Raw genomic sequence first — 17296 nt, 5'->3', positions numbered from 1 at the left:
GATTTACAATCTTGACCAGTAATCAACTAAGGTTTCCAATGGCTACCTGAGGCAATCAAAACTCACTGTTCAGGCTCACCATGAGAATTACTGCACCAAGATTTTTCAAAGAATGTCTGAACAAGACTATCAAACTCACTTATCTGTGTCTTGCTCATCCTTTTCTACCAATCGTACTTATCACTGCAATAATGAAGACCTAATATTCCGATACAAGCTTCAAGCAGGTAGATGATCAGAGAACTTGCACCTTTCATTTGTTCAGCAATAACATATTCCCTAAGCCAGTTGTTTGGCTCACTTGAATGGACAGCCGTTTTATAAGGCATAGCAATGCCAATCATATTCCCACACGAGTTAGAGTTACAGCAACAGACTCTCGTTTGAAACTTCTCCCATTGCCTGAGATGTGGTGACCATTAGATTAAACCACCACCAATCATCCCTCTCTAATGAGAGAGCAGCCCTATGGTCCAGTAGGACAATGGTGACTTTATTTTACTATCCTTTAAGACACCATCAAACAAATGCCCACAATCTCTTTAATGATGGTGAATGTGGTCTTACTGGATTACGCTATGAATATTTGAGCTTCATCTATCCTAATGTTTTCTGATTTTCAGCACATATCAATCAGATTTCTGTACGATGATGGTATCCTAGATTGAAAGGGTTTAAGTGATTAAACTGAATAGCTTTAAATCCTTCTGTTCAAGCTCTGAGTAAAAGATTAATGATATTTTTATCATAAGACCAGCCTGCTCACTTTAGCTTCTGAAACTACAATGACTTCTCAGACTTTGTGGAAACGATGTTCTAGTATGGAGCATTAAAACACAGAGGAATAAATGGAGTTTTATCTGGAAATAGACCCTGTAACTTTGAACCTGATTATACTTGTGGCTAGTTATGTGATTCTATTATTGCTTTTCCTTATTTCATGCGTTTTGTATGACTGCAGAGGTAAAGATCCCAGTGAGGAATATGGTCCTGAGATGGATCAACCCATCCAGTCTCCAATCCAGTTGGTAGTGATGCAAAACACAGTGGATGCTCGCTGCATTAATAACAAACCCATCATCACAGAGAATAAGGGTGAGCTACCAGGATCACGAAGCACTTTGGTCTAGAAGAGACCAGTAGGAAGACTCAAATGGCAGTCACCACTCTGCATGGTAGTTTAATGATGATCGTTTTCACTTTAACTGCACATGGATGTCCAGGTGAGTCTGTGCTGAGGTCTGAAATTCACTAATGAAGTTAGAAAAAACAAAGTTTATGTACAAGCATAGAACTGTTATTATCAGTCAGATTATAAAGAGTGACAGACAAAAACTGAAAGGTTAGTTGAAGGAAAGAAATTACAGTATGAGAAGAAATTAGCTAGAAATGTACGAATAGGATAGGAAGAATTTCTAGAGGAATCCAATGAGGCAAATAGAATAGTCTTTATTGTCACATGCACTCGAATGAATGCCGTGAAAAGTTTGTAATATTGCCTTTCGGTGCTACCCTAGGTACAGATACTTTTCTGCAGTTACGGAGTGAAAAAGCCAATGGCGTTAGAGTCTAAAAAATACGGATTAGCATGGGAACGGTTGCAAAAGTCCAGAATGATAATTGGTGACAAGAAGTATTTAAGTTCCAGTCCATGCCCGCCGGCCCCAGAGTACGAGCCCATGCTGCCTCCACTCAGCACTCGCTCCACCACCACTCTGCGAGTCGGTCCGTTGGCTACTCCTGCTCCATGACTCGGCCTGCGCTCGCTGTGCTGCGGGATCAGCCCAAGCTCACTCTGCCGTGGGATCTGGCCCACAATCACTCTGCGGCGAGACTCGGCCCGTGCTCAGTCCGCTCCTCAACTCCAGTCTCCAGGTACAGCAGAAGGGCGCAGAGGGAAGGAAAAAAAAGCTATGAAGAAAAGAAGAAAAAAAGAAAAGGGAAAGGGACTGGTGAGTAGAGGAGCTCCAACTCTCTGCGGCTTAAATTGCGGCACCGGACAAATGTTAAGCACAGAGTCATCTACAGTATAATAATGGAGAGTTAATGGTAAATAATAAGCAACTAGCAGATGAAATGAACAAATATTTCACTTGTCTTCATGACACGAGATACAAAATAAAATTCCAGTAACGGCTGTACATCAGGTGGTGGAAGGGAGAAAGAACTTATTAAAATTACAGTCACTGGGGAAGAAGTACGGAGCAAGTTTATGGAGCTGTGGGATTACGAGTCCGCCGGTCCTGTTGATTTCAATTTAGGTTCTTAAAAGAGCGGCAAGGTAGTCGAGGCGTTGCTGTTAATTTGCTAGATTTTCTTCAGTTCTGGAAAGGCTTCATCAGAATTTGAAGTATCAAATATAATCCCTCAATTCAAGAAGCGAGACGCAGAAAACAGTATAGACCAGTTAGGTTGATGTCTATTGTGGGGAATGTTAGAATCAATCTCCAAGGAAGTTATAGGTGGGCACTCCAGAAGAATCATAGAATCCCTACAGTGCGGAAAGAGGCCATTCAGCCCATCAAGCCCGCACTGACTCTCTGAAGAGCACCCCACCCAAAGAGGCTTCAAAGTAATTAGGAATATTCAACATAGTTTTGTGAAAGGGAAATTATGCTAAACTAATTTGTTGGGAGTTTTTCAAAGATTAACGTGCTGTGGAAAGGGTGAGCCTGTAACATATTAGAATTGATAGAAGACTGGTTGGCTGGCCTGAAAACAGTACAAACAAATGGATTTTTTTTTCTAATTGACAGGATTTGACAAGTCAGGTCTCAGGGATCTGTGCCAGGGCCTCAGCATCATTAATTAATGACTTAGATGAGGGGAGCAAAGGCATGATAGCTAAATTTGCAAATGATACAAAGATAGATAGGAAAGTATGAAATAACAAGGTGTAGAGCTGGATGAACACAGCAGGCCAAGCAGCATCAGAGGAGCAGGAAAGCTGACATTTCAGGTCTGGACCCTTGATATTCTGAAGAAGGGTCCAGACCTGAAACGTAAGCCTTCCAGCTCCTCTGATGCTGCTTGGTCTGCTGTGTTCATTCAGCTCTACACCTTGTTATCTCAGATTTTCTAGCATCGGCAGTTCCTACTATCTCTAGATCGGAAAATATCTTGTGAAGAGAACATGAGGAGGTTACAAACTAAATAAAAACCAAAAGAACTGCAGATGCTGTAAATCAGAAACAAAAACAGAAGTTGCTAAGAAAGGTCAGCAGGTCTGGCAACATCTGTGAAGAGAAATCAGAGTTAATGTTTTGGGTCCAGTCACCCTTCCTCAGAAACCTATGTACTTTTGATGATGAGGTTACAGATAGGTTCTCTGGGTGAGGGAAAAATCCAACAAGATGGAATGTAATGTGGGAATATATGAAATTGGTCACTTTGGCAAGAATAATAAATAAAGGAGACCCATTACCTAAATCAACAATGACTACAGAATTCAGAGGTGCAGAGAGATCTAGATGTTCCAGTACATGAGTCACAAAGCTAGTATATGGGTACAGTAAGTAATTAATAAGGTTAATAGAACACTATCCTTTATTATGAGAGGGATTGGACATAAAAGTGCTGGATATTATGGCTCAGTTATACATGATATTAGTGAGACCACACCTCAAATACCATGTGCAGTTTTGGACTTCTTATTTAAGGAAATATGTAAATGCATTAGATGCAGTTCAAATAGATTTCTAACTGGACTGAACTGGTTGTCTTACAAAGGAAGTTTGGAGACACTGGGGTAATGGGAACTGCAGATGCTGGAGAATTCCAAGATAATAAAATGTGAGGCTGGATGAACACCGCAGGCCAAGCAGCATCTCAGGAGCACAAAAGCTGACGTTTCGGGCCTAGACCCTTCATCAGAGAGGGGGTTGGGGAGAGGGAACTGGAATAAATAGGGAGAGAGGGGGAGGCGGACCGAAGATGGAGAGTAAAGAAGATAGGTGGAGAAAGTGTAGGTGGGGAGGTAGGGAGGGGATAGGTCAGGCCAGGGAAGACGGACAGGTCAAGGAGGTGGGATGAGGTTAGTAGGTAGCTGGGGGTGCGGCTTGGGGTGGGAGGAAGGGATGGGTGAGAGGAAGAACCGGTTAGGGAGGCAGAGACAGGTTGGACTGGTTTTGGGATGCAGTGGGTGGGGGGGAAGAGCTGGGCTGGTTATGTGGTGCAGTGGGGGGAGGGGACGAACTGGGCTGGTTTAGGGATGCAGTAGGGGAAGGGGAGATTTTGAAACTGGTGAAGTCCACATTGATACCATATGGCTGCAGGGTTCCCAGGCGGAATATGAGTTGCTGTTCCTGCAACCTTCGGGTGGCATCGTTGTGGCAGTGCAGGAGGCCCATGATGGACATGTCATCAAGAGAATGGGAGGGGGAGTGGAAATGGTTTGCGACTGGGAGGTGCAGTTGTTTGTTGCGAACTGAGCGGAGGTGTTCTGCGCAGAGGTGAACACCTCCGCAGAACACCTCCGCTCAGTTCGCAACAAACAACTGCACCTCCCAGTCGCAAACCATTTCCACTCCCCCTCCCATTCTCTTGATGACATGTCCATCATGGGCCTCCTGCACTGCCACAATGATGCCACCCGAAGGTTGCAGGAACAGCAACTCATATTCCGCCTGGGAACCCTGCAGCCATATGGTATCAATGTGGACTTCACCAGTTTCAAAATCTCCCCTTCCCCTACTGCATCCCTAAACCAGCCCAGTTCGTCCCCTCCCCCCACTGCACCACACAACCAGCCCAGCTCTTCCCCCCCCACCCACTGCATCCCAAAACCAGTCCAACCTGTCTCTGCCTCCCTAACCAGTTCTTCCTCTCACCCATCCCTTCCTCCCACCCCAAGCCGCACCCCCATCTACCTACTAACCTCATCCCACCTCCTTGACCTGTCCGTCTTCCCTGGACTGACCTGTCCCCTCCCTACCTCCCCACCTACGCTCTCTCCACCTATCTTCTTTACTCTCCATCTTCGGTCCACCTCCCCCTCTCTCCCTATTTATTCCAGTTCCCTCTCCCCATCCCCCTCTCTGATGAAGGGTCTAGGCCCGAAACGTCAGCTTTGGAGACACTGGGCTTGTTTTCAATGGAGCTTAGATTGAGGAATGACTTCATTGACATGTACAAGATCCTGAACAGTCTTAACATCTTTTTAAGTCCACCTTGACAAAAATAAGCAAAATACCACAGTTGCTGGAAATCGGAAACAAAAGCAGAAAATGCTGAAGAACCTGGGTAGATCTCGCAGCTTCTGTGAATTAAGAAACAGAATTAACATTTTGAGCCCGGCACAAGTAATATGAAAGAAATGTTCCAACTTCACACAAGTTGACAGCTTAGAATCATAGAATCCCTATGTTTTGGAAGCAGGCCATTTGGTCCTTTGAGTGCCCCCCCCCCTCCGCACTACCCTATCTGTAACCCTGCATCTCCCATAGGTACTCCACCTATTCTGCACATCCCTGGACACTTTGGGCAATTTAGCATAGCCAGTCCATCTAACCTGCACACCTTTGGACTATGGGAGGAAACAAAGGATCTTAGGGTTCAAGCCCATAGCTCCCCGAAAGTGGCCGCACAAGTTGATAGTTGGTAAAGAAGGTGTATGGCATACTTGCCTTTATTGCTCAGTGAACTGAGCACAAGAGTCAAGATGTTGTGTTGAAGCTTTGTAAGAGTTTGATTAGGCCACAGTTATTGAGTTCAATTCTGCTGACCTCATTAGAAGAAGGATGTGGAGGCTTTGGAGAGGGTGCAGAAGTTTACCAGGATGCTAAACAGGAGGCTATAAGGAGAGGTGAGAAAAACACATGTTGTTTTCTCTTGAGTGGCAGAGGCTGAGGGGAGACCTGATAGAAGTCTATAAAATTATGAGATGCTTAGGTAGGGTCGACAGTCAGAATCTTTCTCCCAGAGTTGAAATGTCTAATACTAGGGGACATACATTTAAGGCTAGATGGGGAAAATTCAAAGGAGATGAGAAGCAGGTTTTTTTTACAGGGTAATAGGAGTCTGGAATGTACTGCTGGTGTGATGGTGGGGGCAGATGCATAAGCATTTAAGGGACTCATAGATAATCACATGAATATGTAAGAAATGGAGGGACATGGACCAATGCAGGCAGAAGGGATTAGTTTCATTTGGCATCATGTTCAGCACAACATCATGGGCCAAAGGACCCATTCCTGTGCTGTACAGTTCTATGTTCTATGTTCTAAGGGCATCCAGAAGAAACCCACACAGACATAGGGAGAATGAGCAAACTCCACACAAACAGACCCCTGATGCTGTAATTGAACCCAAATCCCTGATACTGTGAGGTAGTAGGACTAACCATTGAGCCACTATGCTAACATTATTTTGAGCTATGTCTACTACTGCTCCTGCATCTTTTCACTTAGGAGAGGTTGAAGTGGTTTAGATTATATTCACTACAGTTCAGAAGAAAAGGGGGGAAATCTCATGGAAACCTAGAAAATTCTGTTAGGTCTAGAAATGGTAAACCACAGGGAGGATGTTCCTGATAACTCGGGAGTCCCGAATACGATGTCACAATGGGTAGACCACTTAGGACTGAGAGGAGGAGAGACATTTTTCATTTGGACAGTGGTGAGCCTGTGGAATTCTCTGCCATAGAATGCGGTTGAGACCAAAACATTGAAAGTTTTCTAGGAGTTAGATGTAGTTCTTTAGGGTTAAAAGGATCAAAAGATATGGTAACAAAAGCAGGAACAAGGTACTAAATTAGATAATCAGCCATGGTCATACTGAATAGCAGAGTAGGCTTAAAGGGCTGAATTGTCTCTTCCTGCAGTTATTTTCTATGTTTCTATGATAGAGTTAGGGAAATGCCAAGCCTTGAGGTAGCAGATGGTGTTGGAATACAATTCTGCTGCTGATAGTCCACAGACCTTCTTGGCTGCCCAGTCTTCAGTTGCTAGATCTGTCTGAACTCTATTCCGATTTAGTGGTAGTATCACACAATGATAGAGGGGATCCTCAATATGAACACCGGACTTTGTCTCCACAAGGAATGTATGATGGTCAGTCCTCCTGATATCATCAGGGACAGATGCATCTTGAGCAAGCAGATTGATGAGGATTAGAAAAAAGGATGTTTTTTCACTTTTTTTTGCAGCACCTTTACCTTCACTTTAATCACATTCCACAGACCCAGTATGAAACTATGTCCTTTAAGACTTGAACAGTTTTGTAAGTAGAGCTTCCCTAAGACATTCTTGATGATGGACGATTGAAGAGCCCCCATCCACAGTACACTCTGCACCCTTGCCAGCCTCAGTGTTTCCTCCTCCAAATGGAGGGATACTGATTTATCTGCTGAAGTGGTGACACATGGTAATCAGCAGGAGTTTCCTTGCCCATGCAGTCCACAGTCAATATTGAGGACTTCTAGGGAAACTGCCTCCTGACTATCCACCACTGTGCCAAGACTGCTGCTGGGTCTGTCTTGCCATGGATAAAGTTGTTGCCTGGGTCATAGCCTATATGATACAATTCCATGAATATGAGTTGCATGGGAATCTGCATGCCCACATTCATGCACCTGGATGTACTTCTGCATGAATCGCAGAAGGTTGGTTTGCAGGTGCAGCAGATAATTAAGAAGGCCAATGAAATACTGTCCTGGATTGTGAGAGGGATTGAGTTTTAAAAATAGGGAGGTTATGCTGCAGCTGTATAACATGCTGGTGAAGCCATACCTGGAGTAGTATGTACCGTTTTGGTATCCTTACTTGAGAAAGGATACACTGGAACTGGAGGAGGTGCAAAGGAGGTTCACTAGGTTGATTCCAGAGTTGAGAGGGTCACCTTTTCGGGAAAGATTGAGTAGACTGGGACTATACTAATTGGAATTTAGAAGAATGAGGGGGACATATTATAGAAACATATGAAATTATGAAGGGAACAGAAAAGGGAAGTTGTTTCTGCTGGCAAGTGAAACTAGAACTAGAGGCCATTGCCTCATAATAAGGGAGAACAGATTTGGGACTGAGTTGAGGAGGAACTTCTCCTCCCAAAGGATTGTGAATCTGTGGAATTCCTTGCCCAGTGAAGCAGTTGAGGCTACCTCATTTAATGTTTTAAGGCAAAGATAGATAGATTTTTGACCAGTAAAGGAATTAAGGGTTATGGTAAGCGGGTGGTTAAGTGGAAGTGAATCCATGAAAAGATCAACCATGATCTTACTGAATTGCGGAGTGGGCTGGAAGAGCCAGATGACCCACTCCTGCTCCTACTTATTACGTTCTTTGTTCTTATATCTGGTCTGTGAGGCTAATTTGGCAATAGGCCTCAGATATATTCAGGAGGACTTTGCAGTTTGGTCACAGTCAAGTTTGCCATTGTCATTTTCAGTGCCTAGATCAGTGTCAGTTGCAGATCTAGCATCATATACTGGCCAGATCAGGTAAGGATTTCCTTCCCTAAAGGACATTACTGAACCAAATGAGTTCTTATGACAATTTACAATCATCATTAGATTATAATGCCAAATTTTTAAAAATTCAAATTCCTCCATTTGCAGGATGGATTTGAACCCAGGTACCCAAAACATTACCAGATCTCTCAATTACTAATCCAAAGACAATATCACTACACCATTGCCGCTCCAGCTATCTACTGAAGTTGTCGTAAGTCACAGAATATGCTGCAGTCATCTTAAATTTTGTGCTGACAATCTTTTAATGGAGCAATATTTTTCTGTCTATAATTGAAATGACTAAAACAACCATCTAAAGCAATGAAGGGTCCAAATACCTCCCCCAGTCTTCAATGGGAAGAGAGTTTGAGTTTCCACATATCTTTGAGTTAGGGTGACTAGGAGCTGAATTAGACAAGCAATGTCAACCATGATAACAAAAGCAGTGCAATGGTTATGTTATTTGTCACAAATTGCTCACTTCCTGACCCTCAAAGCCTTTTCACTATCAGAAGGTGCATGATGGAATATTATCCTATCACCTAAGTGACTATTGCACAATAGGACTCAGGAAACAATACTCTTCCAGGACAAAGTAAGTCCACTTGATAACGTGCCTGCCTCCCAACTCCTTTTCCATTTCTTCACCAATTATGCTCTTTGGTTACAGAATTTACTATTTACTGTGCTAATATTGACCACATCTCCCACAATCACAAACCCCTACTACCATGGAAAAGAGCAGAGTATCATAAAATTCCCTCCAAGTCACTCAACAGCCTTCCACTTTCTTAATTCCTCTTCATTGGATCAAGACTCTGGTTCTTTCCTCATATAATAGCATAATTGTCTGCACCCGAAATACAACAACTTTGCAAGAAGGTCAAAGATATCAGTGGGAATTAGCAATTGTTAATTAATGAACCTTGTTAGCATTGCCCATGTTTCAGGAAGACGTAAGATTAAAAAAAATTAAAGGGCTAATTTGTTTTATTACATGGTCTGATATCACTGTAAAAATACTGCAATATTTACAATATTAATGAGCAGTGTACTTACTGCAAATGTTAAAATAACAGCATTACTATGATAAGGAGGTAATTTTGTTTTCCTAAAGGTGTGGTGTCACCATTTTTGAGAGGCATTTGTTTAGTTCATTTCCTGGAAATTGTGTTTCAGGTGCCACAACATTGCCCATCTAACATTATTTCTCTTTAACATTGAGTTAAGCTGGTAGTTGTGGATTTACATCATGCATTGCATGTCACAGCATCATCCCACACCAGGTTATTTGACATCAGAACCCAATCCACAAACCCTGACAATTTAATCAACATCATGAGAAGGCTGATGCCACAGACAAATGAAACAATGCAGGAAGCAATTAAGATCATGGAAATTCAAATTGCCCAGGTTCATAAAGAGGAATTGGGATAACCCACCAGGTATTGTCCTCATCAGCTATTATATAAATGGCAATTAAACAAGCATATTTGGGCAGCAAGAACAGTGAGGGAATGTCACATGCATAACTGCAGAATTAAAATTAGACCAATACCGATTAGTCATTTGTAATCATTCATAAGATGTGGGCTTCACTGGCTGGACTAGTACTTGTTGTCCAAATCTGGTTCCTTTGACAAGATTGTGGTAAGTTTCCTTCTTGAACCGCTGAAGTCTACATGCTGCAGGTTGACTCTCAATGCCCTTAGGGAGGCAGAACCAGGATTTTAATCCTGTGACACTGTAGGAATGGCAATATATTTCCAAGTTAGGTTGGAGAGTGGCTTGGAGGGTCATGGATTTGGAAGGTGCTGTCTACATTATATCTTTTAGACTGTGCACACTGCTGCGAGTAGGCATCAGTGGTGAAGGGCCTAAATGGCACCAAATCTATAAACAAACAAACAATTAAGCAGTAGGCCAAGCAGCATCTCAGGAGCACAAAAGCTGACGTTTCGGGCCTAGACCCTTCATCAGAGAGGGGGATGGGTGAGGATACTGGAATAAATAGGGAGAGAGGGGGAGGCGGACCGAAGGTGGAGAGAGTATAGGTGGGGAGGTAGGGAGGGGATAGGTCAGTCCAGGGAAGACGGACAGGTCAAGGAGGTGGGATGAGGTTAGTAGGTAGATGGGGGTGCGGCTTGGGGTGGGAGGAAGGGATGGGTGAGAGGAAGAACAGGTTAGGGAGGCAGAGACAGGCTGGACTGGTTTTGGGAAGCTGTGGGTGGGGGGGAAGAGCTGGGCTGGTTGTGTGGTGCAGTGGAGGGGGGGGGGAGACGAACTGGGCTGGTTTAGGGATGCAGTTGGGGAAGGGGAGATTTTGAAACTGGTGGTGGAGTCCATATTGATACCATTAGGCTGCAGGGTTCCCAGGCGGAATATGAGTTGCTGTTCCTGCAACCTTCGGGTGGCGTCATTGTGGCACTGCAGGAGGCCCATGATGGACATGTCATCTAAAGAATGGGAGGGGGAGTGGAAATGGTTTGTGACTGGGAGGTGCAGTTGTTTATTGCGAACCGAGCGGAGGTGTTCTGCAAAGCGGTCTCCAAGCCTCCGCTTGGTTTCCCCAATGTAGAGGAAGCCGCACCGGGTACAGTGGATGCAGTATACCACATTGGCAGATGTGCAGGTGAACCTCTGCTTAATGTGGAATGTCATCTTGGGACCTGGGATAGGGGTGAGGGAGGAGGTGTGGGGGCAAGTGTAGCATTTCCTGCGGTTGCAGGGGAAGGTGCCGGGTGTGGTGGGGTTGGAGGGCAGTGTGGAGCGAACAAGGGAGTCACGGAGAGAGTGGTGTCTCCGGAAAGCAGACAGGGGTGGGGATGGAAAAAATGTCTTGGGTGGTGGGGTCGGATTGTAGATGGCGGAAGTGTCGGAGGATGATGCATTGTATCCGGAGGTTGGTGGGGTGGTGTGTGAGAACGAGGGGGATCCTCTTTGGGCGGTGTGGCGGGGGCGGGGTGTGAGGGATGTGTTACGAGAAATGCGGGAGACGCGGTCAAGGGCGTTCTCGATCACTGTGGGGGGAAAGTTGCAGTCCTTGAAGAACTTGGACATCTGGGATGTGCGGGAGTGGAATGTCTTATCGTGGGATCAGATGCGGCGGAGGAATTGGGAATAGGGGATGGAATTTTTGCAGGAGGGTGGGTGGGAGGAGGTGTATTCTAGGTAACTGTGGGAGTCGGTGGGCTTGAAATGGACATCAGTTACAAGCTGGTTGCCTGAGATGGAGACTGAGAGGTCCAGGAAGGTGAGGGATCTCCAGCACATCCCTCACCTTCCTGGACCATCTCCAGCACATCCCTCACCTTCCTGGACCATCTCCAGCACATCCCTCACCTTCCTGGACCATCTCCAGCACATCCCTCACCTTCCTGGACCTCTCAGTCTCCATCTCAGGCAACCAGCTTGTAACTGATGTCCATTTCAAGCCCACCGACTCCCACAGTTACCTAGAATACACCTCCTCCTGCAAAAATTCCATCCCCTATTCCCAATTCCTCCGCCTCCGCCGCACCTGCTCCCAGGATGAGGCATTCCACTCCCGCACATCCCAGATGTCCAAGTTCTTCAAGGACCGCAACTTTCCCCCCACAGTGATCGAGAACGCCCTTGACCGCGTCTCCCGCATTTCCCGCAACACATCCCTCACACCCCGCCCCCGCCACAACCGCCCAAAGAGGATCCCCCTCGTTCTCACACACCACCCCACCAACCTCCGGATACAACGCATCATCCTCCGACACTTCCGCCATCTACAATCCGACCCCACCACCCAAGACATTTTTTCCATCCCCACCCCTGTCTGCTTTCCGGAGACACCACTCTCTCCGTGACTCCCTTGTTCGCTCCACACTGCCCTCCAACCCCACCACACCCAGCACCTTCCCCTGCAACCGCAGGAAATGCTACACTTGCCCCCACACCTCCTCCCTCACCCTATCCCAGGCCCCAAGATGACATTCCACATTAAGCAGAGGTTCACCTGCACATCTGCCAATGTGGTATACTGCATCCACTGTACCCGGTGTGGCTTCCTCTACATTGGGGAAACCAAGCGGAGGCTTGGAGACCGCTTTGCAGAACACCTCTGCTCGGTTCGCAATAAACAACTGCACCTCCCAGTCGCAAACCATTTCCACTCCCCCTCCCATTCTTTAGATGACATGTCCATCATGGGCCTCCTGCAGTGCCACAATGATGCCACCCGAAGGTTGCAGGAACAGCAACTCATATTCCGCCTGGGAACCCTGATACCATTAGGCTGCAATGTGGACTCCACCACCAGTTTCAAAATCTCCCCTTCCCCAACTGCATCCCTAAACCAGCCCAGTTCGTTTCCCCCCCCCCCCAACCCCACTGCATCACACAACCAGCCCAGCTCTTCCCCTCCACCCACTGCATCCCAAAACCAGTCCAACCTGTCTCTCCCTCCCTAACCTGTTCTTCCTCTCACCCATCCCTTCCTCGCACCCCCATCTACCTACTAACCTCATCCCACCTCCTTGACCTGTCCGTCTTCCCTGGACTGACCTATCCCCTCCCTACCTCCCCACCTATACTCTCTCCGCCTATCTTCTTTTCTCTCCACCTTCGGTCCGCCTCCCCCTCTCTCCCTATTTATTCCAGAACCCTCACCCCATCCCCCTCTCTGATGAAGGGTCTAGGCCCGAAACGTCAGCTTTTGTGCTCCTGAGATGCTGCTTGGTCTGCTGTGTTCATTCAGCCTCACATTTTATTATCTTGGATTCTCCAGCATCTGCAGTTCCCATTAACTCTGAAACAATTAAGCAGGCAGTTTTGTCCTGGATGGTGTCATGCTTCTTGAATGTTGTTGGAGCTTCACCCATCCGGGCAAGTGGGAAATTTTCCATCACACTCCTGACTTGTGCCTTGTCCATGGTGGACAGGCTTTTGGGACTCAGAAGGTGATTTACTCCCTTCAGAATTCCTAGCCTCTAACCTGCTCTTGTAGCCACTGTAGTTGGGTGGATGCTTCAGTTCATCAATTTTGATTTGATTTTAATTAATTTATTATGTTGATAAGAGGGGATTGAATCAGTGATTCTAATGTTACATCCTTGGTAAGAAATCACTTACTGTTGTGCACTCAATCCTTGGATACATTTTTTTCAAATAAACATGAATTTACACTGTACAGCATTACATTCAGATTTTTGCTAGGATTGCAAAGCGCTACACATGTACAGTACACTTGAGTTTAACATAGGTTCCTCAGGATATTTTCTTGCCCAGAGAAACCAAACTCTGGCTTTAACTGGGTTCTCTATGGAAATCCATGATTCACTTAAAGTCGTTCAACTTAAAGTAGCAATTCTCAAGAATACAGCCACAGTGCAAAATGAGAACTAATCTGTATACTTATTGTTACACAGATTTTTGGAAATGTACTTTTGACATTTTCAATTACATCTCTTTACAAGAAAACAACAATTATGATGCTAAAATTAGTATACATGAGCAACATAAACTAATAGTGTGCTTGTGGTTTCGGTTTCTCCTGTTACCAGCTTAATCACAGTATAAGGCGAGGGAATTGAAATTGAAAGCTATGACTGACAAGATCCATCATATTTTTTAGGTACCTTGAAGAATGTGCTTAATATTTTTGAGGAAAGAATGGATGATACTGAAACAATGTCCTTCCTGCCTTTATCTTCTGCTACTTCAATGATTCTTGCTGAGCAAAAAATCTCATGTGCTCCCAAGACATGGACAAATGTTGACAGTGGCAGTGCCAATGCTGGTTTATATATCAATTGTAAGAAGCCAAGCCAGCAACAACTGGACAGGATCAAGGCCCACCCATTACAATTGGTCAACAGGTTATAAAGGACTTCGATCACTTTCCCTATCTAGGACTAGAAATTGCAACCTAAACCAGCAAGATATGGAAGAGAACAGCAAAGGTGCCATGTACGTTAGACATCTTGCATCATCACTGCCCATTGAGGGATGCCAAGCATCACATGACATGCTAATGAAGTCTGGTGAGAGGTCCCTGCAGGACTTTGTGATGGAGAGATGACTGAGCCTGACAGAACATGTATTTCACCTCCCAGAAACATACCCTGACACAGTGCCAGTAGAAAGGACACCAACAGTTGGAAAAAGAAAACAGGGCCTGCCAAAGGAGACTAGCAAGTTCATTTAATGAGGACCTTCAAGACCAGAACATCTGGGCCAGGGTTTGCAATGGATAGGGTCTTGCTGCCCACCCACGTCCCACATAAGATCAAAGGTAGTAAATCTAAGCTGATGATAAAATTCAGCCTCACCCCTCATGAATCTTCCAAAGTGATCTCACTTCATATGCCATTCTTTGTGACAACAGGAAGCTATGTTTGAGGATTTGTAAAACAGGAAATCAGATTTATGAACCGCTAACCTTTTAACTAAACACCATCTGAAGAAAAAATCCACTTGATGGGTAGCTGCGTAAGACCAATTGTCACGTGTAATATCACAATAGAAAATGCTGGAAATACTCAGCAGGTCTCGCAGCATTCATAGAGAGAAAGATAGTTAACACTTCAGGTTAATGTCCTTTCAATTCCTTCTGCAGTTTTCTTCGGTTTTTGAAACTTTAGAGTTTGTAAACAATATTGGATAAAATATGAAACAAAAACACAAATTACTGGAGATACTTAGCAGGTAGTAGCATTTATGCAGAGACATATAGTTAATGTTTTGAATCCAGTGATCTTTCTTCAGAACTCTGATTTAGTTTTCATTGGACAACGTGTTGGTTTAGATTTCCATAAGTTGCTTTTTCTTGCAGAAAGACAGCACGGGCACAATGGGTCAAATAGCTTCCTCCTGTGCTGCAACCATTCCATGACAGGGCTTCCCAAAGTGGAGATTGGGACCCTAAGTTGCAAGCAGACATTTTGTGTTGTAAGCTCCAAGCCAGCATGGAGCTCTGACTGAGTTACAAAGCTCCTGATATAATAAACAGCTTCATTCAGAATCTACCCATCAACTCTTCCAAGTCTCATCCTCACTCGGGGATCTTGACAATTTTCAAGTCTTAAAGTAGGAACACAGTGGGAAAATTTTGGCAAGTACTGTTAAAAGAAGTTTGACTCTAACTGGAATCTGGTTGCACTGAATTCCTGGAATTTTTGGAGATTTCCTGGTTGGTGTTGTAAGGGATTACTTTCTCATTCTCCTTTTATAAGGCCCAGGAACAGAGACATCTTGTTATCTCAGATTCTCTAGCATCTGCAGTTCCTACTATCTCAGGAACAGAAAGGTATCTCTTCCTTCACTGATTCAGGAATGAGTGCTGATACACCAAGTAAGGTGAGATGTACTGATCTCCACAAGAGCAAGAAGAAGCCTATTTGGGGGCATAGGAAATGTCTAGTGACAGGAGTGCTCTGGACAATAAGAACTTTTGATAATCTTTCTTTTCCTTTAGATCTCAGCCAGGTCCCAGAGAGCCAAAGGGACAATTCTAGAGTCTTCACTTCTCCGATGGTAAGCACGTGAGGGGTTTATCCAACCTGTACCTGTGTCACCCATATATCCACCAGCTCTATGCCAACTGAGCACTTTCCCAGTAAAAAGTCACAAACTCTGTTTGGAGTCAATGGGCATGATTCCACATTCTTCATTTATTCAATGATACCATAATTATTTTGTCAGAATCCTCCACAGCTCATGAACGGGGATTACAAATGATTGTAGAAAACACCAATGTATTATATTCTGTGATATATAGTTCAAATATTATTGGAAGAAAGGAAAATTGGATAAATGGCACCTTTCACCATCGCAGGAGGTCCAAAATAGCTTTGGAGCAAATTACATGCTATTGAAGCCTAGTTACATTGTTATGACACAGGAAAAGTGGTAGCCAATATCACAACAAAGTCCAAAGAACAGCAACAAGATGAGTCACCTGCTTTTGGTCATATTGGCTGAAGGATAAATGTTAATCAGGACTGAAAGAATGCCACTACTCGATGTGTTGTGGGAGTTTTTAAAAATGTTACCTGTTACTTGTCTTTCTGATCCAACATCAAACTGAGACTGTTCTGACAAAGGGTCACTTGCCCCAAAATGTTAACTGTGCTTTCTCTCAACAGATGTTGCCAGACCTGTTGAGTTCTCTGGAAGTATTTGTTTTTGTTTCAAATTGAGACTGTCTTGTAGTGATACTATATAAAGCAGAGAATTATGCTTCAAAAATGGATGATCTACCCTTTTATTTCACTGCTCTTGTGGGATCTTGCAATGTGCAAATTTGCTGCTATATATCATGCATTGCAACAATGACAATACTTTGAAAAGTAATTATGAAAGGTGCTGTCAAATTCTAACTTCTTTCTGAATTTCAAAACAAATGAGCATGTTATAGTTATCGCGGGTTGGATGTAGTAACTTTTGACTTTGATCATGACTTCAGTCTTATGATGATAATGTTTACTCATCATTTCTTTATCCTACATGAACAAATCCAGGGAGAATTGACATCTGCCGTATCAGATAAACATTGGACTGATCTGTGTGTGTCAATCCACCGATAAGAGCTAATGAAAACTTTAAGAAATTTTGTTTATTCTGGAGATAAGCCAAGCAACTGTGTGTTTATAATAATCTCACCCCAGCCATGATAAGAATTGTACTGTGTTTAACCTGTTTTATACAAACTTTCTGCAGTGCTCTGACAGATTTCAGCTAGGGCTGAAAGAGCAGGAACAGTGCTTCTACAGCCTTCAGTATCACTGCAGGTTCATTACTAACAACAAGATATACAGTCATAGAGATTAACAGCTCAGAAGAAGGCCCTTCAGCTCATTGTTTCTAACTATCGCAAAT

At 44.3% G+C, this 17296-nt stretch overlaps 1 protein-coding gene across 1 annotated transcript; it reads left to right on the top strand.

Moving 5' to 3' along the window:
* The first annotated feature begins 808 nt into the window (after positions 1-808).
* si:ch73-256g18.2 (small integral membrane protein 36) lies at positions 809-16641 on the top strand. Its single transcript, XM_048555239.2, has 3 exons — positions 809-1223; positions 1518-1952; positions 14052-16641. The coding sequence occupies exon 1, from the start codon at positions 849-851 to the stop codon at positions 1128-1130; it is 282 nt and encodes a 93-aa protein (XP_048411196.1). The 5' UTR covers positions 809-848; the 3' UTR covers positions 1131-1223; positions 1518-1952; positions 14052-16641.
* The last annotated feature ends 655 nt before the right edge of the window (positions 16642-17296 follow it).

Source organism: Stegostoma tigrinum, chromosome 22 (genome assembly GCF_030684315.1).
Source record: "Stegostoma tigrinum isolate sSteTig4 chromosome 22, sSteTig4.hap1, whole genome shotgun sequence".
NCBI classification, from domain to species: domain Eukaryota; kingdom Metazoa; phylum Chordata; class Chondrichthyes; order Orectolobiformes; family Stegostomatidae; genus Stegostoma; species Stegostoma tigrinum.
The sequence above is the reverse complement of the archived record's forward strand: the minus strand, read 5'-3'. Positions and strand labels throughout refer to the sequence as shown.

Coding starts and splice junctions, on each gene's coding strand:
- si:ch73-256g18.2 (XM_048555239.2), top strand. CDS start 849: ATGGAGTTTTATCTGGAAATAGACCCTGTAACTTTGAACCTGATTATA.